This window comes from Gadus chalcogrammus, chromosome 9, assembly GCF_026213295.1.
Source record: "Gadus chalcogrammus isolate NIFS_2021 chromosome 9, NIFS_Gcha_1.0, whole genome shotgun sequence".
Lineage (NCBI taxonomy): Eukaryota > Metazoa > Chordata > Actinopteri > Gadiformes > Gadidae > Gadus > Gadus chalcogrammus.
The window spans coordinates 11,618,357-11,642,985 of record NC_079420.1 but is presented as its reverse complement, the minus strand read 5'-3'; the positions used below and the strand labels follow the sequence as shown (position 1 = coordinate 11,642,985).

The 24,629-nt window shown below is 48.5% G+C and overlaps 2 protein-coding genes and 1 long non-coding RNA gene across 4 annotated transcripts; 1 reads left to right on the top strand and 2 right to left on the bottom strand.

The window, feature by feature from the left end:
* Nucleotides 1–45: 45 nt before the first annotated feature.
* LOC130388544 (troponin I, fast skeletal muscle-like) lies at nt 46–15,031 on the bottom strand. Of its 2 annotated transcripts, none has more exons than XM_056597878.1 (7): nt 5,242–5,329; nt 3,644–3,676; nt 3,406–3,442; nt 1,838–1,966; nt 1,127–1,216; nt 419–592; nt 46–324 (listed from the first exon to the last, which is right to left on the bottom strand). In XM_056597878.1, exons 2-7 carry the CDS (start codon nt 3,649–3,651, stop codon nt 247–249), a joined length of 516 nt encoding a protein of 171 aa, XP_056453853.1. In that variant the 5' UTR covers nt 3,652–3,676; nt 5,242–5,329; the 3' UTR covers nt 46–246. The 2 variants fall into 2 exon arrangements, with proteins under 2 accessions (XP_056453853.1, XP_056453851.1); XM_056597876.1 differs by lacking the exons at nt 46–324; nt 419–592; nt 1,127–1,216; ... (2 more) ...; nt 3,644–3,676; nt 5,242–5,329 and adding exons at nt 8,760–9,365; nt 9,804–9,980; nt 10,149–10,238; ... (2 more) ...; nt 12,449–12,485; nt 14,924–15,031.
* LOC130388547 (uncharacterized) lies at nt 5,546–24,629 on the top strand. Its single transcript, XR_008896437.1, has 3 exons — nt 5,546–5,667; nt 7,717–10,279; nt 23,203–24,629. It is a non-coding gene; the product is annotated as an uncharacterized LOC130388547 (long non-coding RNA).
* LOC130388542 (troponin I, fast skeletal muscle-like) lies at nt 18,316–23,790 on the bottom strand. Its single transcript, XM_056597874.1, has 7 exons — nt 23,678–23,790; nt 21,634–21,663; nt 21,383–21,419; nt 20,807–20,935; nt 20,197–20,286; nt 18,931–19,107; nt 18,316–18,617 (listed from the first exon to the last, which is right to left on the bottom strand). Exons 1-7 carry the CDS (start codon nt 23,788–23,790, stop codon nt 18,522–18,524), a joined length of 672 nt encoding a protein of 223 aa, XP_056453849.1. The 3' UTR covers nt 18,316–18,521.

The following is a 24,629-nucleotide window of genomic DNA, read 5'->3' as shown; positions in this document are numbered from 1 at the left end:
GAGGTGGCATCGCACAGGCAACAAATCAAGATGTCGCTGACAGGCTTAAAATCACAACAGTTTCTTTATGTGGGTCACAAGGGAACATCAACATCTCTGCTACGTTAACGTCAAGCAAGGGAACAGGAGGACACTGGAGGCTTTGTTCAGCCAGAAGACAGTCTGAGCCTCTACCGATACGGACATCGATACTGTCCAACGGTGACGTGACGAGCGCCCAGAACAGAACAACGGGGGAGGAGTCGTTTAGGTAGTCTCGAACATCTTCTTCCTGTCAGCCTTGTCCTCAATGTTCTTACGCCAATCTCCAGCCGCCTCTGCGGGCTACGGGACACAAAGAGTGACATTCAGAACGCCGCCTCCTCCTGCGCCTCAACACACCAAGCAGGACCAGTTCTCCTCCTCCTCCGACACTCACCTCCTCCTTGACCTCCTTCTTGACCTGCTTGAGGCTGGACCTCAGGTCCAAGTTGACTGTGTGTTTGGAGCCCAGCAGGGCCTTCAGCATGGCGTCAGCAGACATGCGCACCTTCTTCAGGGCAGGCTTCTTCACTCCAGCCAGGTCCACCACCTTGATCTTCAGGTCCTCAATCTGGGAGAGAGGCATGGCGGAGATGGTGCTGTTAGGGGTGGTGCTCTAGAGAAGGATGTGCTAGTGGTTGCGGTGATGGTGCTAGTGGGTGTGGTGATAGTGCTAGTAGGTGTGATGACGGTCCTAGTGGGTGTGATGATGGTGTAAGTGGATGTTGGGATGGTGTAAGTGGGTGGGGTGATGGTGTAAGTGGGTGGGTGATGTTGATGTTGCTAGTGGACGTGGTGTGGTGAAAGTGTAAGTGGGTGAGGGGATGGGGTTATTGCTAGTGAGTGTGGTTTGGTGATGGTGTTAGTAGGTGTGATTTGGCGATGGTGTAGGTGGGTGTGGTTTGGTGATAGTGTAGGTGGGTGTGGTTTGGTGATGGTGCAATTGGGTGTGGTTTGCTTATGTTGCTAGTAGGTGTGATTTGGTGATGGAGTAGGTGGGTGTGGTTTGGTGATAGTGTAGGTGGGTGTGGTTTGGTGATGGTGCAATTGGGTGAGGTTTGCTTATGGTGCTATTTGGTGATGGTGGTGATGAAGGGGTGTGTACCTCAATGTTGGCCTTGCCCACTTTGGCCTCAATGTCGTACCGCTCCTCATCCAGACGGTCGAGGTGGGCTGCCATCTTCTTGCAGGTTTCCTGTTCACACACAGAGTTGGGATTCCCCTCAAAGGCCGAGCCCGTGTGGTCCTATGGAGTATCGAAACCCGACCTAGCGCTAACCTGAATGGAGCACACAGCTCAGATTCTCCGCCTTAATGTAGCGATTTATAGTCCTTAACACACGTTTCAATGCACAACTTATCTAACATGGAGTCGGCTTTTAGCATGTTAGCACTGTTTAGAGTAGATAATTAACATTTATAATCCATAATTATAATAATACATTTGCATGGGCATCCATGTTTTTCCAACTTGGTAGCTCGAACGCACGTAGGTCGGAGACGAGGCGTTTCCAATTCTGACTTTCCACCTCTGACCGTTAACGAACGAAGCATAACACCGTAGTGTTTGATGTTCTCTGTGTAGTAACTGAGTAATGTGATGGTATCGGATCGGCACGGAGACTTGCATACTCACCGATACCCGAGTATCAGAGGAATTTACGATAATGGTATCGGTACAACTCTATTTAGGGGGTTGCATAACAGGGGGACTGAGGAGCCCTGTGAGGACGGGGGGGGGCGGGGGGGGCGCTGTGAGGGAGGGGCTGTAAGGGGGGGGGGGGCTGTGAGGGAGGGGCTAACAGAGCCAGCGTACCATGAGAGCGGCATGGTCTCCACTCAGCTTGGGGGCGGGGCAGTTTTCCGCCATGTGGGCCTCCTTGGCCGCGATGTCATCCTTCTTCTCCTGCGCCAGCCAGCCGGCGGCGATGGAGAGTATCAAGCTCTGGAGAGAGGAAACACAATGCCGTTAGCCTAGCCGCAGCCGTTAGCCTAGCCGCAGACATTAGCCTAGCCGCAGCCATTAGCCTAGCCACTGCCATTAGCCTGGCCGACTGCAACAGCACGACTCCACAACATACTGATAGACACCTGGTTCCACATTCAGGGCATGTAGCAGACACTTTCATCCAAAGCGACTTACAATAAGTCCATTTGTCAGAAGAAGAGAAACAACAATATATCTCTGTCAGTACAGTAAGGATGGTCATAGAAACAAGTGCCAAGCAGTAACAATCGCTAGGTTAACCCGTTCCCCTATACAACAAACGGATAAGATAAGATATGACTAGTCTGGTTCCCCCTATTCATAATCCCTAAATAGTGCACCATGTAATGTACACTAGGGAGGGGGCGAGGGAACGAGATGGCCTGTTCAAAACACGGCAAAGATCAGCTCAGATCCTGAAGGAACAGCTGAGGTGGACTGGCCCTGCTCCACCACTCGATGGCGCCATCAGAGTGTGATGAGGAGAGCAGGAGAGGGATATGGAGGACAAGGAGGAGAAGGAGGAGGGGGAGGAGGAGGAGGAGGAGGAGGAGCTAAGATGAAGTGGTTCGACAGCTGTCGCTCTCTGTCTCTGCGTAGGAAGGCCTATTCCTGGACTAATGAGTCCAAGACATTTGCCCGGGGGTGGGGAGGGGGAATGTATCTGATTACCACTGTTTCCTATTCTGCCATTCAGCAGAAGCCTCAATCCACTGACTCAGAGCAATGTCCTGAGGAGCAGGTAGGGGTCAGGGGTCATGTTGCTCTAGGAGGCCTACAGGTAAACTGGGGACATTGGGGTTCAAACCCGGAGCTTCTCCACAGGGAGTCAAATCCCCTGACACCTGACCTGCCCCGCCCCCTCGCTGACCGGGCAGGGGGTATGTGAGGGTCGGGGGGAGGGGATAAACACAACTGTAATTGGAAGAGGAGTGTAACACGTCTGGGGGGGGGGGGGGGGGGGGGGGGGCTGTGCTCGATAGTTCCTCAACATCAAACTCAACAGCCCATAATTTTTACAACCCCTGCATACTCCTTAATGACCTGTCTCTGTACTGTCTAACCCCTACCTGCTCCTTAATGACCCGTCTCTGTACTGTCTAACCCCTACCTGCTCCTTAATGACCCGTCTCTGTACTGTCTAACCCCTACCTGCTCCTTAATGACCTGTCTCTGTACTGTCTAACCCCTACCTGCTCCTTAATGACCCGTCTCTGTACTGTCTAACCCTGTGTGTAAATAACGATACGACCAAACACAGCCACATGGCAGGATTAAACCATGGCTGAAACTAAACTCAGACAGACAGACAGACAGACAGACAGACAGACAGACAGACAGACAGACAGACAGACAGACAGACAGACAGACAGACAGACAGACAGACAGACAGGTACCTTCAGGTGGTGCCTGCGGCTCGATGTCATCTTTTTGCTTTTTTTCAGAAAAAAATAAGATTGTCATGATTAGGTGAAGTCATGATTTGGTGAGGTCATGATTGTTGAACTCGTGATTTGGTGAAGTCATGACTTGGTCATGACGAGATGGTGAACATGGGGGCTAGAAGTAACATTTTGGGCGGGCTCAGACTGCTGGGGTCATTAAGTGTTTTTATCAACAGAAAGCTTCACTTACTCTGACATCTTGGCTGTCTGTGTTGATCCAAGCCTGAAGGAAAGGAAACAAGTAGAGGAGAGAGGGGGTGAGGCGAGGAGATCAGAGTTACACCCTAAATATGACTGACACCCTGGGGACCCTGAGCTCATCAGATCTGACCACCAGTCCGTCAACACCAGGATCCCCCCGGGGTATCGGGTTCTAAACTAAACAACCGGACACGCCGCGGTGTCGCGCTTCAGCAAGGCTAACCGGAGGCGCCGCAGGCTAGCCCTACAGCACAGCTAACAAGCACCACTAACAGGAGAGGCGCTCCAGCCCTACAGGTGGTCTAGCACATGAAGTGCATCAGCGCTGGGGTATTGAAGCCCAACCTAGCTTAACCTGGATATAGCACAGAGCTCAGATTCTCCACCTAGACGTAGCGATTTATCGTCCTCTATATATGTTTCCATGGTTTCATGAGGTAACAGCGCTGAGCACTTCATTTGTTCCTCAACAGGAGAGACAGCACCCTGTGAGGAACCTGAAGATGAGCTGAGGCTTAAAGGAAATAAGCTAGAGGATAGGTTGGATTCCCTACATCCTGAATCACTGCACATCTTCAATGACGTGACGTTTAACCATTTTACAGAACCATCTTAACCTACAGAACCATCTTAACCTACAGAACAAACTCCTCAAAAGACAGAATCCTCTTAACCTACAGAACCATCTTAACATACAGAACAATCTTAACCTACAGAACCAACTCCTAAACAGACAGAACCATCTTAACCTCCAGAACCAACTCCTCAACAGACAGAACCATGCCACCCTACAGAACCATCTCACACCAGATAGAACCATCTCACACCAGAACAGAAATCCTTCAAATAAAAAAAACAGACCACAATCTCACCAGGCCCCATCCAAACCCCATCTCTCTGTGGTTCTCCAATGTTAGCTTCATGTCTCAGTGGTTCTCAGCCTCACTGTGGTTTTCAGCGGACTGACAGAAGCTGAACGGATCAGATCGACGTTCGAGAGGACAGGAGAACGCTAGTGTAACGCGAGTCCTGGAGTCAGCTCATTAAACCAAACATCACTCAGACATGAACACACGGGTCCTCAAGACACTGAATCAACTACAAACACACTAACAAATACACAATCCTGGAACACACCAACACATCAACACAATGCTTGAACACATAAACACATATTAACACATACACACATTAACACAATACTGCAACACAATACTTGAACACATACCAACACAAACACATCAACACAATACTTGAAGACATAACAACAAACACATTAACACAATACTTCAAAACAACTCTTTAACAAAAACCAACAACACAAACTAACGCAATACCTTAAACACACACACACACACACACACACACACACACACACACACACACACACACACACACACACACACACACACACACACACTCCAATACTCTAAGAAACACACCAGACCTCCAGCTCAGACCTCAGACCCTAAGACCCCCAGGCCAGACCCCAGACCTCCAGCCCAGACCTCAGACCTCCATATCTCCAGCCCAGACCCAGACCACAGACCCCTGACCGCCCTCAGAACCACAAGGAGCCGCTCTCACCTTGAGGACGAGAAGAGAAGGAGGAGGACCTTAGAGACTCAGGGACAAACTGAGGCAGCAGGAGAGTTTCCACTGGGTTTATATCAGATCAAATAAGGAGCTGGCTCTCCTCTTTATGGAGATGATGTCTCCTCAGACCCACGCCCGGCAGCGCCTGAAATATCACGGCCGCGTGCCAGCGGGGACGAACCAGATACCTCCTGGAGCGCAGAGGAGGGGTGGGGGGTGAGTCTGTGGGGGGTGGGGGGGGGGGGTGTATAAGAATGAGACCGCTGAGGAGATGGAGATCAGAGCACAGGGGGCGGCGAGAGAGAGGAGAGAGACGCTGGCTCTGTGTGGACGGGGGTCCAGGGGGGTGTTCAACTCTCAGGTGATTCAGATGTTAGCGTTGGAAGGGAAAAACACTCAGTTATGGTTCCTACTTTGGTGAGTATGGATTGATTATTGATGAGTGTGTCTCCATGCAGTGCCAGTACCTTCCTCCTCAAGTCATCTGATCTTCAACAGGACCAGTTGCTGTCGGGCAGGACCTAAAATAATCGGTTATTAATAACAAAGGCCTTTCTCTCGTCTCCATCACTCCGTGTTCAACTCTCTCCTCTTCTGCAGTAATCTGTTCTCCGCCTGAAGCTGCATCAGCACTTTCTATAAGCAGGGCTGTGGTCCCGGGGGCGGGGTGGGGGCGAAGGTGGTGGCAGGGGGGGGGGGGGGGGGCGGAGGTGGGGGCAGGGGTGATCCCGGCTGTTCGTTAAGATCCAGGAGTTTCAGATCAGATCTTTGAGGAGCTAAACGTCTGAATTGTTTGGCGCCTGCCGCCTCAGCAGCAACAGCTGGATGCTGAACTCAGCCTCATCAGCATGAAGCCGTAGCAGAACCCCCTGAAAGACGGCAGGCTGGTAAACATCCCTCTGTCGTATAAAAGAGGAGTCTATAAATACTTGGGATCTCTGATGAGTGTCGTGTTTCCCCTCAGGAGCTTTGGCACCGCCACCTGGCAGCCGGGCCGCTCTGGTTTAAAATGATGATCAAATAAATAATCTAATCCTCTAGCATCGCGTTACCCTGCGGCTAAACCAGCAGAAATACCATCGCACCCGGGTTCAGGTCGGACCGACAAACTGGGTCCTTTTATGGGAACGAACGCTGGGACTGGGATCAGAAGGGCTCGAACCAGTACTGTACTGGTACTGTATGCAAAGTATCAGGACAGTTCCAGTACTGTACTGGTACTGTATGCAAAGTATCAGGACAGTTCCAGTGCAGGAGTAAACATTGAACCAGTACTGTACTGGCACTGTATCAGTACGACCACCAACACAGAGCTGGGCTGCCTGAAGCGCCTAGCATGCTGTAAGCGTGAGGCTAGTGTTTATGGGTAGTGGCTAGGCGAGGCTAGCATCAGTTGAGCCTTAGGTGAGGAGTGAGCAGGCTAGGCTAGCATGAGTTGAGCGTTAGTTGAGTAGAGACCAGGCCGGTTAGCGCTAGGTTAGGAGTGACTTGTGCTGCCCATCACTGACAGCTCCCTGCGAGGTGCAGACAGCGGCCATGTTGGAGTGTCAACCATGCAGTGTCCGTTTCCTCTGGAATGCCAAAGGTTTACATTAGCTGCTACCATATGAGCCCCCCTGAATGTATGTTGTGTGTGTATATGCTGTGTGTGTGTGTATAGTGTGTATGCGTGTGTGTATAGTGTGTATGTGTGTGTGTATAGTGTGTATGTGTGTGTGTATAGTGTGTATGTGTGTGTATAGTGAGTGAGTGAGTGAGTGAGTGAGTGAGTGAGTGAGTGAGTGAGTGAGTGAGTGCGTGTAGTGTACTATTTAGTGTGTATAGTGTGTGTGTGTGTGTGTGTGTGTGTGTAGAATGTGTGTCTGTGTATTGCGTGTGCGTGTGCGTACGTTTGCATAAGGAGGGGAAAGCGAGAGAAAGAGCTGAAGCCATAAATAACAGATTCATTTTCCGAGCCAACAGTCATAAATATCCAGACGACTGACACCCTTCAGACATCTACTCTTCATTCTAAACATGGATGATTTATGAAACAACATCTATAATGAGCTAAGAAGATGTTATATGAAGAGAACTAAGTTCATTGCATAAATGGATTCTGCTTCACTATTCACGATTTAGTCATTTATATCATCATATCATTTTATAGAATATATATACAGTATATACCAAAAAAAAACAAAGACTGACTGTGACTTCAGAGAACGGTCACTAGGGAGCAAGTCAGAGCTAGCTCACCTGTAGAGGGGCTCACCTGTAGAGCGGCTCACCTGTAGAGCGGCTCACCTGTAGAGGGGCTCACCTGTAGAGCGGCTCATGGGGTGCGACATGCTATGCTAGACAGCTCTACATCCTAGTGTGGTGAGACAGCTATGTAAACCATTGTCTGTGGGTTTGACTGAACTTCTGGGCGAGTGGGATGGTTGGAATACTTTCCCATGCCCTAATAGTGTGCCTGATCTCCAGGGATCCACAGCTCTACGAAGGGAGTGTAATGTCCACCGGGGCAGAGCAGCTGCTGGTGGTCTCATCAGGGCTATTTATAACCTGGAGGGCCGATCGGAGTACCCCAAAACACAAGACTCCTTGGAGAGCCCCGACACGCCTGTCTGAACCTCAACCCTTGTTAGGACGCCTAACCCTCGTGAGGACCCATAACCCTCGTGAGGACCCATAACCCTCGTTAGGACCCATAACCCTCGTTAGGACCCATAACCCTCGTTAGGACCCATAACCCTCGTTAGGACCCATTACTCTTGGCAGGACACTGAACCATCGTTAGGAAACACAACCCAGTTGGTCCTAGGACAGATTGACACTGAAGAGGAATTGCTATTGATTTGTACCCTGATATTCTGATATTCTTCTGGCTCAGTTGGAGAAGATTGATGTTCTAGATATTGTTTTGTAGTTTTGTGTTGTACGAGAGCTCACCATTCCTCCAAACAAACCTCTTCCCCTCCAGCATCCTTCAGACTGTAGCCTTCCAGGTTCTCCTCCCTTCCAGATCTCCTCCACAGCGGAGCCACCGTCTGCAGGAACACAAGAAGACAAGAAGGTTGAGCCGGTGTAGGGAAGCAGCCCCTCAATTCCAGGAGACGGAGGTGACCTACCTGGCAGTGGTGGAGGGGAAGAGCCCATGGTTGATGAGTCCTGGTTTGAAGAGTAGTAATGCTGGAATCTGAACCCTGGTGATCTCACTGCTGATAGGCGTGTTTAACCTACTGCTACGTTACCGTGAGGGACTACGGAGCCCTCGGTTCCATCCCCTTCTGGGGTCTCGACCTTAAACTACAAAGCAACACATAACCCAAACAGCAGGGCAGTGCCACCACTAATGGAACCACGCTACTACAACCACTGTTTCTGACTGGCGCAAACTGCTGCGAATGAGATCATCTGGTCCCGTTATAGCCGATCAGAAAAGGTTGCTGGTGCCAGCTCTTGGGATGACGCGCAGTGATTGGTTAAGACTTGGAGCAGAAGATGTTCTTCACTGCATGGTGACAACACAGGACTACCAAACAAGGGGACCGTAAAACATTTGTTTTTAATCTCAAGAATAAAACCAAATACATTGAAGAGATATTATTGTTCTACAGTTCTTCAAATACAGGACAATGTTGACCAACTTAAGAAGACATGTAGTCATGAATTCAAATCTTTACATCAAGGAATTCCAACTGCATTTAGACATTTCCTTGACATCTTCTCTTTTAGAGAACTTTTCAAAAAACAATCTGTAAACTTGACTTGAGATCCAAAAAAACAGTTTGAAAGAAAATTCTCAAAGTATTACTTTCTTTATTCATTTAAATTTCTCACTAAATTTGCAATATCATTCTCAGAAAAATAAATTGTTATTCAAAATTAAATTTTAGGTTCATAAATAATAACGTATTTGAAGAAGTCTTCTGACTAAAAGGTTTTGTGGTTCTTTAGATAAACGCAGTTTAGAATACCGTCTGATTCTCATTTCAAACAACCAATCACGTAGTTTTAACCATCCAGCAACCAATCAGCTTTCTCAATTTTTAGCTGTCGAACATCTTCTTCCTGTCAGACTTGTCTTCGATGTTCTTACGCCAGTCGCCCACATCCCTCAGCTGCTTGTCCTGCAGAGCAACAAACACATGAGAACGATGCGCACACACATACACACAGACACGCATACACACACGAGCATGGTGCTCACACACATGAGCATTGTGTTAACACACACACAGACACACTCACTCACTGACAACCTGGTCGACACCAGAAGGTATCTCTTTACCAGACCAGAAGGTATCTCTTAACCTGGTCCAGACCAGAAGGTTTCCTTAACCTGGTCCAGACCAGAAGGTATCTCTTAACCAGACCAGAAGGTATCTCTTAACCAGACCAGAAGGTATCTCATAACCAGACCAGAAGGTATCTCTTAACCAGAACAGAAGGTATCTCTTAAACAGACCAGAAGTTAACGCTTAATCTGGTCCAGACCAGAAGGTATCTCTTAACCCGGACCAGAAGGTCTGAGCTGGAACGTCCTGACAATATGAGGAGACTCTCACCTCCTCCTTGACCTCCTTCTTGACCTGCTTGAGGTTGGACCGGAGGTCCATGTTGACGGTGTGTTTGGAGCCCAGCAGGGCCTTCAGCATGGCGTCAGCAGACATGCGCACCTTCTTCAGTTTGGGCTTCTTGAACTTCCCTCTCAGATCAACAATCTTGATGTTGAGATCTCTGACCTTCGGCGCAAAAGAATAGTTAGCAAACATGGAATGGGTTCAATATGTGTACTAGGTATGTACTAATGGTGTTCAACAGTGACAACTAGGTGAGTGCTATGTATGTTCACGTCAGTACTCGCTGAGAACTAGCAGAGTGCTGTGTGTGGTTTGTGCGAGGGTTCCCACCTCGTTCAGAACCAGGCCCAGTTTAAACTCGATGCCGTACTTCTCTTCTTCCCCCAGGTTGATTTCGTCGTGGAGCGACAGACAGAGTTCCTGTGGGCAAACAAGATGATAACTATCGATAGTTTTTACTGGTAAGCAGGTGTACTGGTTAGCTAGTGTACTGCTAAGCTAGTGTACTGGTAAGCTAGTGTACTGGTTAGCAAGTGTACTGGTTGGCTAGTGTACTGGTTGGCCAGTGAACTGGTTGGCTAGTGTACTGGTAAGCTAGTGAACTGGTAAGCTAGTGAACTGGTAAGCTAGTGTACTGGTCAGGGTGTTTCACTCCCAGCTGAAGGGTTCTGGGTTCGAACTCCAATGTTCCCAGTTAACCTGTAGGGCTCCTAGAGGAAAACCAGTATTTATCTTGGTACTGAGGTACTTGGTACTGGTACCACAGTACTATGTTGTTCCTGTGTTAGGGCTCTGGGAATAGGGCAGGTCTAGAGGACAGTAGTACTGTGTGTACTATGTGTAGAATTACTGCTACTAATACTCACTGTGAGCTCCTCTCTGGAGGACAGTAGTACTGTGTGTACTGTGTGCAGTTTTACTAGTACTCACTGTGAGCTCCTCTCTGGAGTAGGGCAGGTCTAGAGGACAGTAGTACTGTGTGTACTGTGTGCAGTACTAGTACTCACTGTGAGCTCCTCTCTGGAGTAGGGCCGGTCTAGAGGACAGTAGTACTGTGTGTACTGTGTGCAGTACTAGTACTCACTGTGAGCTCCTCTCTGGAGTAGGGCCGGTCTAGAGGACAGTAGTACTGTGTGTACTGTGTGCAGTACTAGTACTCACTGTGAGCTCCTCTCTGGAGTAGGGCCGGTCTAGAGGACAGTAGTACTGTGTGTGCTGCGTGCAGTACTAGTACTCACTGTGAGCCCCTCTCTGGAGTAGGGCCGGTCTAGAGGACAGTAGTACTGTGTGTACTGTGTGCAGTACTAGTACTCACTGTGAGCTCCTCTCTGGAGTAGGGCAGGTCTAGAGGACAGTAGTACTGTGTGTACTGTGTGCAGTACTAGTACTCACTGTGAGCTCCTCTCTGAAGTAGGGCCGGTCTAGAGGACAGTAGTACTGTGTGTACTATGTGCAGTACTAGTACTCACTGTGAGCTCCTCTCTGGAGTAGGGCCGGTCTAGAGGACAGTAGTACTGTGTGTACTGTGTGCAGTACTAGTACTCACTGTGAGCTCCTCTCTGGAGTAGGGCCGGTCTAGAGGACAGTAGTACTGTGTGTACTGCGTGCAGTACTAGTACTCACTGTGAGCTCCTCTCTGGAGTAGGGCCGGTCTAGAGGACAGTAGTACTGTGTGTACTGCGTGCAGTACTAGTACTCACTGTGAGCTCCTCTCTGGAGTAGGGCACGTCGAGGGGAGGACAGTTGTCCTGCAGGAACTTGTCCCTCTCCTCTGCCTTCACCACGGCCTCAGCCTCCAGCAGTTCCTTGGCCACGGTCAGCATGCAGCTCTGCCATGACATCACAACAGCATCCCGTCACATTTCTTAGTAAAAAAGATTCTCCTTCAGAATAAGCCCGGTTTACATTTACATTTTACATTGAGGGCGTTTAGCAGACGCTTTTATCCAAAGCGAAGTCCATTTGTCAGAAGTAAGAGAAATAACAGTATATGGCGGTAAGGTAAGATAATGCTAAGGACTAGGAGTGTGTGTGTGTGTGTGTGGGGGGAGGGGGGGGGGGGGGGGGGTCAAGTCCATTATATTAGCAGGGCTCCTGATCTCAGCTCCAGTCTCCAGGAGCGTCAGCTCCACGTTGTACGACCCCCCCCCCCCCCCCCTTCCCTCCCTCCTCTAGGACCAAGAGGATAACCTCCCCAGAAAAGGCTCCTCCTCCCCCAGGGATGGAGGAGGAGCCTGGAGCCCTGGAGCAAGGCATTAACACAGCCGGGGCCAGGGGTTTGATTCCTGGTGAAGAACGTCTGCCCTTAAGGTATTGTAAGACCTTTGGATAATACGTCCAACACAAGGGAGACATATTGATCCACGGTACGCTGTGAGGCGACCGCGGGCTGGAGCCGAGCAGCTCTAGAGGCCATCGTGGGCTCCATGCCCACGATGCTGTCTGCCCTCAACCTCCTGCCCCCAGAGGCTGACTAGGCCCCTCTATAGGGTGCGGACGAGGCGTACGTCCTCACCTTCACGTTGTGCTTGCGGCTGGACGACATCCGTTTCCTGCAACACACGGACACAGTTAGTGATTCTGGACATGAGGAAGGGAAACGCAATCTTAGATGTAGACAGAGTACTCACTCGGTCGCCATCTTGGATGATCCGTATTCCCCACTTCCTGTTGAGGTAGCACAGCAGTGTTGAGTTATTATTCACATCGGTAACATTAAGAACACCAGCCTGACCAAGATGGCCTCTTTAAAAAAATTCAAATGAGAAGATTTGTAATTTATAGAGACTTACAATAAGTACAGAAACAGGTCATTAAGGGGCAGGTAAGGGTTTGACAGTACAGGCACATGTCATTAAGGTGCAGGTAAGGGTTAGGGCTCAGCTTAGTCTAGGATGCCTATAAGTACATTGGGGATCAAACCCAGAACGTTCAGCTGGGAGTCAGACACCCAAATGTAACGATCCAGACCCCCCTGAAACATCCATAGACTGAGGTATTAGAGGAGTATATATCAATTACTGTCCAACCCCTACCAGCTCCTGAGTTACCTGTCTCTGTACCGTCTAACCCCTACCTGCTCTTAAAAAGCCTCCCTAAACAACAATGCATTACAATTCGTTATATTCTGACACAGGATCTAACTAAATACTGCCCTCTCGGGAAAGACTTTCTACAACTTTCACATATCACGCATTTACACACATTTGACAACATTATAAATCAACATGTTGTGACCGAGATTTGTAAAGGTTAGCATGTGCTAGCTTAGCATCTGCTAGGCTGTGGCCACGTTTCAGGGTTTCAGTGGATCGACGTTGCTACAGCCACTGTGATACTGTTAAAACTCCTCCCCCCTCCCGAGGCTGCTGCCCTGCTCCCCGGAGGAACCCCAACTCGCATCTGGCGGACGCAGCCCCTGCTGTGTGGACTCTGTAACCCCAGACGTGGCAGCACTTGACAGTACTTCGGAGAGGCGGGAGCAGACCTCCAGAACAGAGAGGATATCTGGAATAGGCGGTAAATCCCCTGAGCCTCCGCGGAGCGCCGGTAGATTAGAGCTCTATTCCTGGAGCCACAGCTGCTGGTTCCCTTTCCACAAACAAACCCTGACTTCACCAGCGGAACAAAACTCCTGAACACCCGGCGGCCTCCTACAGCCAGGCCCAACGCGCCCGGGAACGTCCGGGAACGTCCGGGAACGCCCGGGAACGCCCGGGAACGTCCGGGATCTCCAGACACCATGGGAGAACATCACATGGTGTCAGTAAGGCTAGCCGGCCAGGTAATCCCCACGCCTCCTTCGACCTTGACTCGAGGTCTCCCTGGAGATGGGGCCGGCCGGGGGGGGTCTGTGGGGGCGGGCGGGGGGATTGTTGTGGATGTGTTGTGTGTTGTGTGTTGTGTGGTGGGAGGCTGGCGGTAACCAGACCCCTTGGCTCGTGGAGAATCCCAGAGACGAGAGAACGGAAAATAACCCGGAGGGAGCAGCTGTCTCCTCCCAGGCCCAACAGTAGGTCTTAAGGAGGTCCACCTCCACCAGGACGTCTTCTCCAGCTCTGTGTTCGGCTAATCTCCGACCGTGCCACACAAAGGGGGAGTAAAGTACACTGGACGGCACATTTAGAGGCACCAATCAGCTCCCTGGGGGGTCAGGGTCGGAACCTTTCTACCTGAGAACCAGGGAGCGTCTCCTACTCTGACCCCGCTGCCCTGACGCCCCCCTCGAGACCGACCAGTCCAGGGTCCGGTCCAGGGTCCGGTCCAGGACCAGTCCAGGGTTCGGTCCGGAACCAGGTCCACCAGCCGTCGACCGCAGGGCAAGCAAAGGAGGATGGCTCTCAGAGGGGGTGGAGGATGGCTCTCAGAGGGGGTGGAGGATGGCTCTCAGAGGGGGTGGAGGATGGCTCTCAGAGGGGGTGGAGGATGGCTCTCAGAGGGGTGGAGGATGGCTCTCAGAGGGGTGGAGGATGGCTCTCAGAGGGGTGTCGACTTTCTGAGGTGTTGACCTCCAAACCTTCGCTCCTCTTAACCATTGCCCCTCGAGACGAACCAGAGACCATTATCACATCGTAGAGCTAACCGCTGCTAACGTGCAGACGACAACATGAAACCAGTCCCCACTACCAGTCCCCACTACTGGTAAACACACAGACAACAACATGAAACCAGTCCCCGATACTGGTAAACACAGAACACATCATAAAACCAGTCCCCACTAGAATGGTAAACACAGTTGGCGTTTCATTATTTGCTAACAGCCAAACAAAAAATTGCTCTAAAACAAAGCACCCTCTCCTTGATGTACGAGGTCTGAGGCACCTCCGTCACGCTGAAGAATAAAACACAATTTCTCTGAGATCAAATGACAGGAAGCTGTTTAGCATCAGCTGGCTGCCGCGACACTCACACCACGCCTCGTCCCTATCAGGAGTCACTTCAACCAGCCTCCATCTGCAAGACACTCAGACTCCACATACACCTTATGTTAGTAAAGTTAGCGGTCAAACCGACCAATAGGTTTGGTTATTATACCCAGGTCTCAAAGTATCTGGGTTCAGGTGAGCAGCAACAATAACAAGGTTAACCAGAGGAAACAGGCCTACCGTGGGACTGGAGAGACGAGAGACTGCACAGAGACAGACACAGAGACACACAGACCTACAGCCCGCAAACTATATATTGCATTCGGAGTTAGCCGGCTAAATCCCTGACTTTCTCTTTATGGAGTTGGATTATCCTTCAAACCAATGGGCAGACAAGGTCATGAAATACAGTACAGTGTCATCACTGACCCCCCCCCCTCCCCTCCCCTCCCCCCCAACCCATTATAAATAACCCGCCCTTTCTTAGAACATCCCGCCAACTCCATCACTTTTAAATATGCACCCCCCCATCAGACCACATACCATCCCTTCATCTCAGTCCTCACCAGACAGAGCGCCAAGGGCTTAGACCTCTGCTCCGTCTGGACCCGTCAAACCATCAGCTAACTAGCCCCACACTAACCGAGGGACAGCTAACCATTTCAACTAGTGAGTTAGACAAATGAGCTAACTAGCCCCATAGACGAATGAGGTAGAGGACAGGAGGCTCTAGGTGATCAGACTGCGGTCCTCTTACATGTTAACATCATGAGAGGAGAGGAGGCTATAGGTGATCAGACTACGGTCCACTAACATGTTAACATCATGAGAGGAGAGGAGGCTATAGGTGATCAGACTACGGTCCACTAACATGTTAACATCATGAGTTAAGAGGACAGGAGGCTCTAGGACGGTGATCAGACTACGGTCCACTAACATGTTAACATCATGAGTTAAGAGGACAGGAGGCTCTAGGACGGTGATCAGACTACGGTCCACTAACATGTTAACATCATGAGAGGAGAGGAGGCTATAGGTGATCAGACTACGGTCCACTAACATGTTAACATCATGAGAGGAGAGGAGGCTATAGGTGATCAGACTACGGTCCACTCACATGTTAACATCATGAGTTAAGAGGACAGGAGGCTCTAGGACGGTGATCAGACTACGGTCCACTAACATGTTAACATCATGAGTTAAGAGGACAGGAGGCTCTAGGTGATCAGACCACGGTCCACTAACATGTTAACATCATGAGAGGAGAGGAGGCTATAGGTCGGTGATCAGACTACGGTCCACTAACATGTTAACATCATGAGTTAAGAGGACAGGAGGCTCTAGGTGATCAGACTACGGTCCACTAACATGTTAACATCATGAGTTAAGAGGACAGGAGGCTCTAGGACGGTGATCAGACTACGGTCCACTAACATGTTAACATCATGAGTTAAGAGGACAGGAGGCTCTAGGTGATCAGACTACGGTCCACTAACATGTTAACATCATGAGTTAAGAGGACAGGAGGCTCTAGGACGGTGATCAGACTACGGTCCACTAACATGTTAACATCATGAGTTAAGAGGACAGGAGGCTCTAGGACGGTGATCAGACTACGGTCCACTAACATGTTAACATCATGAGTTAAGAGGACAGGAGGCTCTAGGTGATCAGACTACGGTCCACTAACATGTTAACATCATGAGTTAAGAGGACAGGAGGCTCTAGGACGGTGATCAGACTACGGCCCACTAACATGTTAACATCATGAGTTAAGAGGACAGGAGGCTCTAGGTGATCAGACTACGGTCCACTAACATGTTAACATCATGAGTTAAGAGGACAGGAGGCTCTAGGTGATCAGACTACGGTCCACTAACATATTAACATCATGAGTTAAGAGGACAGGAGGCTCTAGGTGATCAGACTACGGTCCACTAACATGTTAACATCATGAGTTAAGAGGACAGGAGGCTCTAGGTGATCAGACTACTGTCCACTAACATGTTAACATCATGAGTTAAGAGGACACGCTAACATCATGAGGACTGTTACGCTCTAGGTCACGGATGGGCAACTTTCATGATAAAGAGGGCCACATTTTTCATCATAACCATCAGAGGGCCACATGACTGCACACTTCAACTAAACGTGAGCCGAGAGAAGCTAAACAATTTTGAATTTGGTAGATGGCCACAAGCTAAAAAATCTTCCAGGATCGTAACCTATGTACGGTATGTTAATTGAACCAACATACATTCATTTCGTTTTCCATGCCCAATAAGACACATGAATGGTTGGTATTTTTATCAGTGCAAAGGGCACATACATCATCATTCAATGATGCCACAAAACTGAAAAACAGTGGCCCAACATTAAGTGCAACAACTCAATGAACTCAAACCCAAGAAGCATGATATTCATTGCAGTTGTAGTAGTTGTAGTGGCGACTTAAGTGGATATCTTTAATGACTGATATAGTTTCTAAGCAAACTAGACGCATGGGTTTGCCTTTGAATTCTATGAATTCTTATCTTTTTTGACCGAGTTTTCTGTAACTCGATCAATTATTATTATTATTATTATTATTTTATTTTATTTTTTTATTTTTTTTATTATTATTCTTTTTAATTATGTGCGGGCCTGACTGAGTGAGGATGCGGGGCGTATGCGGCCCGCGGGCCGCCAGTTGCCCATCCCTGCTCTAGGTGATCAGACTACGGTCCCGGTCCGTCCTGGATTCACTAAACCCTCCGTTAGCGTGACGGAACTGGCCTTTAAGGAAACAAGTTCATCAAAGGAGTTCAACGTAAGGGCTGAGCAAATGGGTGAGGGGCCTACCTTGGAGGGGTCTGGCTCTAGACAGGTCTGTGGAGGATGGAAGCTCTGGAGGATGAAGGTCTGGGAGGGTGAGGCTCTTCTCTTGGAGGGTGAGGCTCTTCTCTTGGAGGGTGAGGCTCTTCTCTTGGAGGGTGAGGCTCTTCTCTTGGAGGGTGAGGCTCTTGAGGGGGGGGGGCTCTTCTCTTGGAGGGTGAGGCTCTTCTCTTGGAGGGTGAGGCTCTTGAGGGGGGGGGGCTCTTCTCTTGGAGGGTGAGGCTCTTCTCTTGGAGGGTGAGGCTCTTCTCTTGGAGGATGAGGCTCTTCTCTTGAGGTTGAAGGACTTGGAGGGTAAAGGTCTCGCACCACCTGTTGAAGACAAATAGTGATATTAATTAGTCTGTTTAAAGCGTAAGATGGAAGATATCCTTGATGAGACATGAAGGTGACCTACCACAGAAAATGGAGCTGTTCAGGAGCTTCAGAGACTGAAAATCTGTGGATTTTAATTCTTAAACTAATTCCAGTTTCAAAGTGTAAGTCTGATCCCTTAAGTAGCCTACTGCCCACTCAGTAAGACAAGATTCAGTCGAGTCACTAAAACACAGGTAGGCAGATTTTCGGCTTATATTGGCTGATCACACTCCCATCTGACATCTAACATATTTGCCGTCATTATTTCTAAGGTGGATTCTATGAAGCGCATCACCACATAGTACTCCCATCGCTCTACGTCAATTTAAAGAGTGTTTAAATTGGTGTAGGTCTGTTCACAAGCTGTCTGCCTGACCAGCGGTTCTTCACTTGAACGTTAGCTATAGTGGTGTTGACACATACAGACCCGTGAAGAAGCGTTAACCATTTATTAAATTATACTTTTACAATGGATTGAATATGAAAATCTGCTAATTCTGGGACATACACTCGATGACGTTCTTCTAAGACAGATATTAAGACGAAGCAACATAATACGCTGGGATCAGCTTCATCATCTTGATGAAGATGATGAAGACGAAGGGGTCTAGGCCTCCGCCTCAAACATCTTCTTCCTGCCATCCATGCCAGACTTGTCCTCGATGTTCTTGCGCCAATCCCCGACGTCCCGGAGATCTTTGTCCTTCAGACCAGAAACATCCCAGACATTTAGACAACTCTCACTCGCTAATATAATATAATATAATATAATATAATATAATATAATATAATATAATATAATATAATATAATATAATATAATATAATATAATACACTCACTAGAGGTACTGAACAAATTGGTTAAACACTGTTTAAATTCAATGAGATGTTAAGTTTTAGTGACACATGGCAGAGCATATGATATAATAAGAACAATAGAATATTCAAACCGACGGACGGGGCAGGAACAGCGACAGGAACGTTAGGACCATCTTAACATCTGAGGAGCTCCTCACCTCCTCCTTGGCCTCCTTCTTGACCTGCTTGAGGTTGGCCCTCAGGTCCATGTTGACGGTGTGTTTGGAGCCCAGCAGGGCCTTCAGCATGGCGTCAGCAGACATGCGCACCTTCCTCAGAACCGGCTTCTTGAACTTCCCCTTCAGGTCCTGGACCTTGATGTTCAGGTCCTCAATCTGTAGGACAAGAACTGTTGGGACTCACCAGCGGTAGTGCCTCGTGAAATATATCTATCTAGATCTATATCTATCTAGATATAACTATTCATCTTTATCCATTTATATCTCTCTATATCTATATCCATATCTATATCTATGTCTATATCTATTGAGATCTATCTATCTATCAATATATATACGTGTGTGTATGTGTGTATATATATATATATATATATATATATATATATATATATATATATATTAGGGGTGTGACGATACACTCACGAGACGAGACGAGACACGATATTCGGTTCACGAGAACGAGACGAGACGAGATTTTAAGAAAACTACAATGATAAAATATATGACTGGACCAACAGACTTTTACTTAACCGAGTTGCACATGCATTTTGAAATGTTTTATTATAACTCTTAACATTCATGAAATTGAAACTAAAACTAAAATTTATAAAAGTTGAAGTAAAATAAATCAAATTAAATAGTTCTCTTTTTTTTCAAGTGCAAACAATATTATGTGCAAAACCAAATCAAAGTTCTACTCCATCAATACAGAGTGCAAATAGTGCAAACAGAGTCTGACCAAGTATGTCACTGACAACTCGGTATTGTCTGTGTCTTATCAGTCACTCTACTGCCATTCATAATTTCCGCCGGGTACCCAAAATGCTGCCAAACAAATCATTTAAAAGTGGCGGGGGAATCTTCGACGGTAATACGGGTATTTTCCGACGTCATTCTGGCTGCCTATGGCTGCTTCCCCTGCTTCCCCTCCTTCTCCTCCTCTTCTTCTTTTCCTTCTCCTTCGTAAGGTTCTGGCAGACTAGACGTAGCAAAGGCGCATTACTGCCCCTTCAGGCCACAGATAGAAGTTTGGATAGCTCACAAATCTTGCAAGACAGATTTTTAACGCAACGGGTAATATCGTCGAGTTTAATCTCGCGAGATCTCGTGGCACGAGATCTCGTCCCACCCCTAATATATATATATATAAAGATCTATATGGTGTTGGGTACTACCGGGGACTGGTCATGCTAGCATTGAGGAGATGAGGAGACGAGGCGATAAGGGGCTAGGAGATGACTTTACCTCCTTGTTGCATTTGTTGACCTTCATCTCAAGGTCGTATCTCTCCTCATCAATCGTCTCTATGTTGTGATGAACCCCTCGACACATCTCCTGTAACACAGACACACACACACCTACTGTAACACACACTGCTACAGATCTCATGTAACAAACACACACACATCTCCTGTAGCACACACATACACACACACGTCCTGTAACACACACACAAAAACACCTCCTGTTTCACACACACACACACACACACTGCTACACATCTCCTATAACACACACACCTCCTGTAACACACACATCTCCTGTAACCCACACACACTGCTACACATCTCCTGTAACACAGACACATACACCTCCTGTAACACAGAATATAAACACTACTATACTTCTCCTATAACACAATCAATACACCCCCATACACACACATCTTCTATAACACAAACACACACACACACCTACACCTATGTCTCCTATAATCCACACCATAATACACTCCACCAGTACAACACAACTCTTGCTACAAAACATCACAACACAGATGAACACAACCAACACATCAAGAAGACACTACCACCACGAGCCAACACAGAGGAGCAAGGCAGAAGAGGAGGTGAACCTGCAGCTCCTGCATGGTCCTGGGGAGAATCGGGGCCGGGCAGTGCTCCTCCATGTAGCGCTCCCTCTCCTCTTCCTGCTCCTTCGCCTCCTGCTCCAGGAGGTCTTTACCGATGGCCAGCATCAAGCTCTAGGGAGAAGGAGACTCAGCCTAATGCTCCTCACACACCATGGTCTGAGAACATGACGATGGTCTGGAGAACATGAAGACCACACGATGGTCTGGAGAACATGACGACCACACGATGGAGAACATGACGACCACACGATGGAGAACATGACGACCACACGATGGTCTGAGAACATGACGACCACACGATGGTCTGAGAACATGACGACCACACGATGGAGAACATGACGACCACACGATAGAGAACATGACCACCACACGATGGTCTGAGAACATACCGATGGTCTGAGAACATGACCACCACACGATGGTCTGAGAACATACCGATGGTCTGAGAACATGACCACCACACGATGGTCTGAGAACATACCGATGGTCTGAGAACATGAGCACCACACGATGGTCTGGAGAACATTAGGATGGTCCCCGAACACGACTTTACTTTACCTTGAGATGATGCTTGCGACTGGATGACATCTTCTTCCTAAAAGAAAGAACAAATATTTGATATTGAAGTTAAAACATAAGAATTAAGTAATAAATATTATATTTATAAAAACAGTACATTTGGTATTCCACAACAGCAGTAGCTGGATTAAGCAAGACACGTCTGACTCTCTGACTCTCATGAAACGCTCAACTCCTGACGGACATTTGATGAAGAAGAACATGAAGAAGAAGAGAAGAACATGACTTACTCCGACATCTTGGCGACGTTTACTGAACCCCTGGAAGACAGAAGGAGAGAACAGACAGAAGGAGAGAACAGACAGAGGGAGAGAACAGACAGAGGGAGAGAACAGACAGAAGGAGAGAACAGACAGAAGGAGAGAACAGACAGAGGGAGAGAACAGAGGAGAGAACAGACAGAGGAGAGAACAGACAGAGGGAGAGAACAGACAGAGGGAGAGAACAGACAGAGGGAGAGAACAGAGGAGAGAACAGACAGAGGGAGAGAACAGAGGAGAGAACAGAGGAGAGAACAGACAGAGGGAGAGAACAGACAGAGGGAGAGAACAGACAGAAGGAGAGAACAGACAGAAGGAGAGAACAGAGGAGAGAACAGAGGAGAGAACAGAGGAGAGAACAGACAGAGGGAGAGAACAGACAGAGGGAGAGAACAGAGGAGAGAACAGACAGAAGGAGAGAACAGACAGAAGGAGAGAACAGAGGAGAGAACAGACAGAAGGAGAGCAGACAGAAGGAGAGAAGCGTTATGGGGATTAGAATACATTAATGGCCATTATAACCGAACAGAGCAGAACAGGGGCCATTAGCACAGAAGCCCCTAGAACAGAATGCGGGCCCCCAAGAAGCCGCCCGGGAATGTTCCTGTCCTCCGTGGTGATGAAGTCTCCACTTAGAGGAAACTCTACACCACCTCCTCCCTCAGCATCTGAGAGGACCTCCACCCGCTCCACCAGGGGCCCGCCCTCAAGACCCCCCCCCCCCCAGATGTCCAAAGGACTCCGTCTTCTAGGGGGGATTACCTGCCCCTGGTGGGACCCCCAGGCCAGAACCCCCCCCCCCCCTCCCCCCCACACACACACACACACACACACACACACACACACACACACACACACACACACACACACACACACACACACACACACACACACACACACACACACACACACACACACACACACACACACACACACACACACACGACTGTACTCCGGATCCTTAACCCGGCATCAAACCCACGTTTCATCCCAGACCCCCCCTTAGCGGGCTCTGATGGGGGCCAAACCCAAACACCACAGACCCCCTCCTCAGGACTGGAATGAACCTCAACTCCTCGGTCATGATGTCTTATCCACTTAATGGAATAGAAATGGCTGCATCTAAAATATCAACTGGACCTAAATATTACCAAAAGTAATTTCTGAAAAAAATTGATCTTGAATGACCTATATTTTGCGATATTATGTTTCATGTAAGAAAAATGTGCTTTAATATAAACTTGAATATGATTGTTTATCCGGGGATACCTCTTATAATAACAGATTAATATCAGCTTGGTAGCATTATATTAGTAACATTATCTTATCCATTGGCTGGACTGTGTTAATTGGTAATCGCTCACCAGGGATTTCATGTAGAGAAAGGTTCCCATATAGAAGATAAACAGTGTTTACGCACACAGAGCCATAGAGCTAGCTAGGATACATGTTTTCATGCATTTTAAGACATCTGAATAACATTCAACCACTTAAACATGAAATGCAAGGACTTACAATCAAATAACTTTATCAATACAGAGCCCAGTAATGTGGGATGTCTTCATACCAACAACCCCGCAGCCGCAAAGCCAGCCTGGACCGGAACCACCTCAGGGACTGACCTGCTCTACCTACACCCATCTGGGCAGAGCTGGACTCCTGGAACTACAAAATGTACTGACCTACGTCTACCTACACCCATCTGGGTAGAGCTGGACTCCTGGAACTACAAAAGATACTGACCTACGTCTACCTACACCCATCTGGGTAGAGCTGGACTCCTGGAACTACAAAAGGTACTGACCTACGTCTACCTACACCCATCTGGGTAGAGCTGGACTCCTGGAACTACAAAAGGTACTGACCTACGTCTACCTACACCCATCTGGGTAGAGCTGGACATGCATCCTACAGCCCATGTGGGTCAGACTCCTAACCCCTATCTGGGTGGAGTTCTGCCTCCGTGTGTGCAGAGAAAGTATAAGAGGAAGAGGAAGGAGGAGAGGAAGCTCACCTGGTGTGGATCTGAGCGTCAGGAGGTGTAGCGCGGCGGCGAGGCTGGAGGAGTGCCGGAGGAACCCCCTCAGCTACGTATTTATGACCTCCCTGCCCGCCCGGCAACTCCATCACCTAGTGGCCCCGCCCAGAGCCTCCAACCACATCCGACCCCCACCTTTAAAAATAGCCTCTGCGTCCCCCTTGGCCGGCCTCCGCCCAGCCCGTCCAGGAGCTGGTCTAGGGGGACCCTTTAGATGGTCCAACGGATTAAGACCAGGGTTTGTGATCTGCTGGTCCGTCTGTGGAGGGACACTAGATCGCAAACTAGATCAAAAACTAGTTCCCAAACCCTGATGGTTTGCATTATCTTGTAGTTCTCTATTCTCAGACGTGGAGAAGACGGGGGGGGTTAATAATAGTTACGGTGGGAGAATATCATTATTTCAAAGTGGTCCAAGGGGTCAGGGGGTCTGGTGAAAGACGGACCACAACAGCAGCCGCTAGGCGAGGGGGGGGGAGAGAGGAGGAGGTGGTGGTGGTGGTGATGGAGGTGGTGGGGGTGTGTCTGGCCGAACGCAGACATTAAAACTTCAAGTGACCTCCGCCTGCACCATACTGTCGGATCAAACCAAGGCCTGATCTGTAAACCATAGATGGTTCATGGTGCTGTTATTGGCTGGAATGAACACCCGGACGCTAGCTATTTTAATAGAGATTCAACATCTTGATCACAATACTATGGAGGGGATTAGGGAACCATGTGATTATGTGACTTTTTATTTTTTTGGAGTTCTGACTTAAAACTCAGAATAAAAAGAGTGGAGTATAAATAAAGACTCTTTATTTATACTTAGAATTTATACTCAGCACTCATGGGACAAAAAATCCCATATGGCCCTTATCCTCTTCTGTACAATCCAGACCTCGTAGATCAAATGCAATGTAAAGGTGAATAAATGAAAGCAATT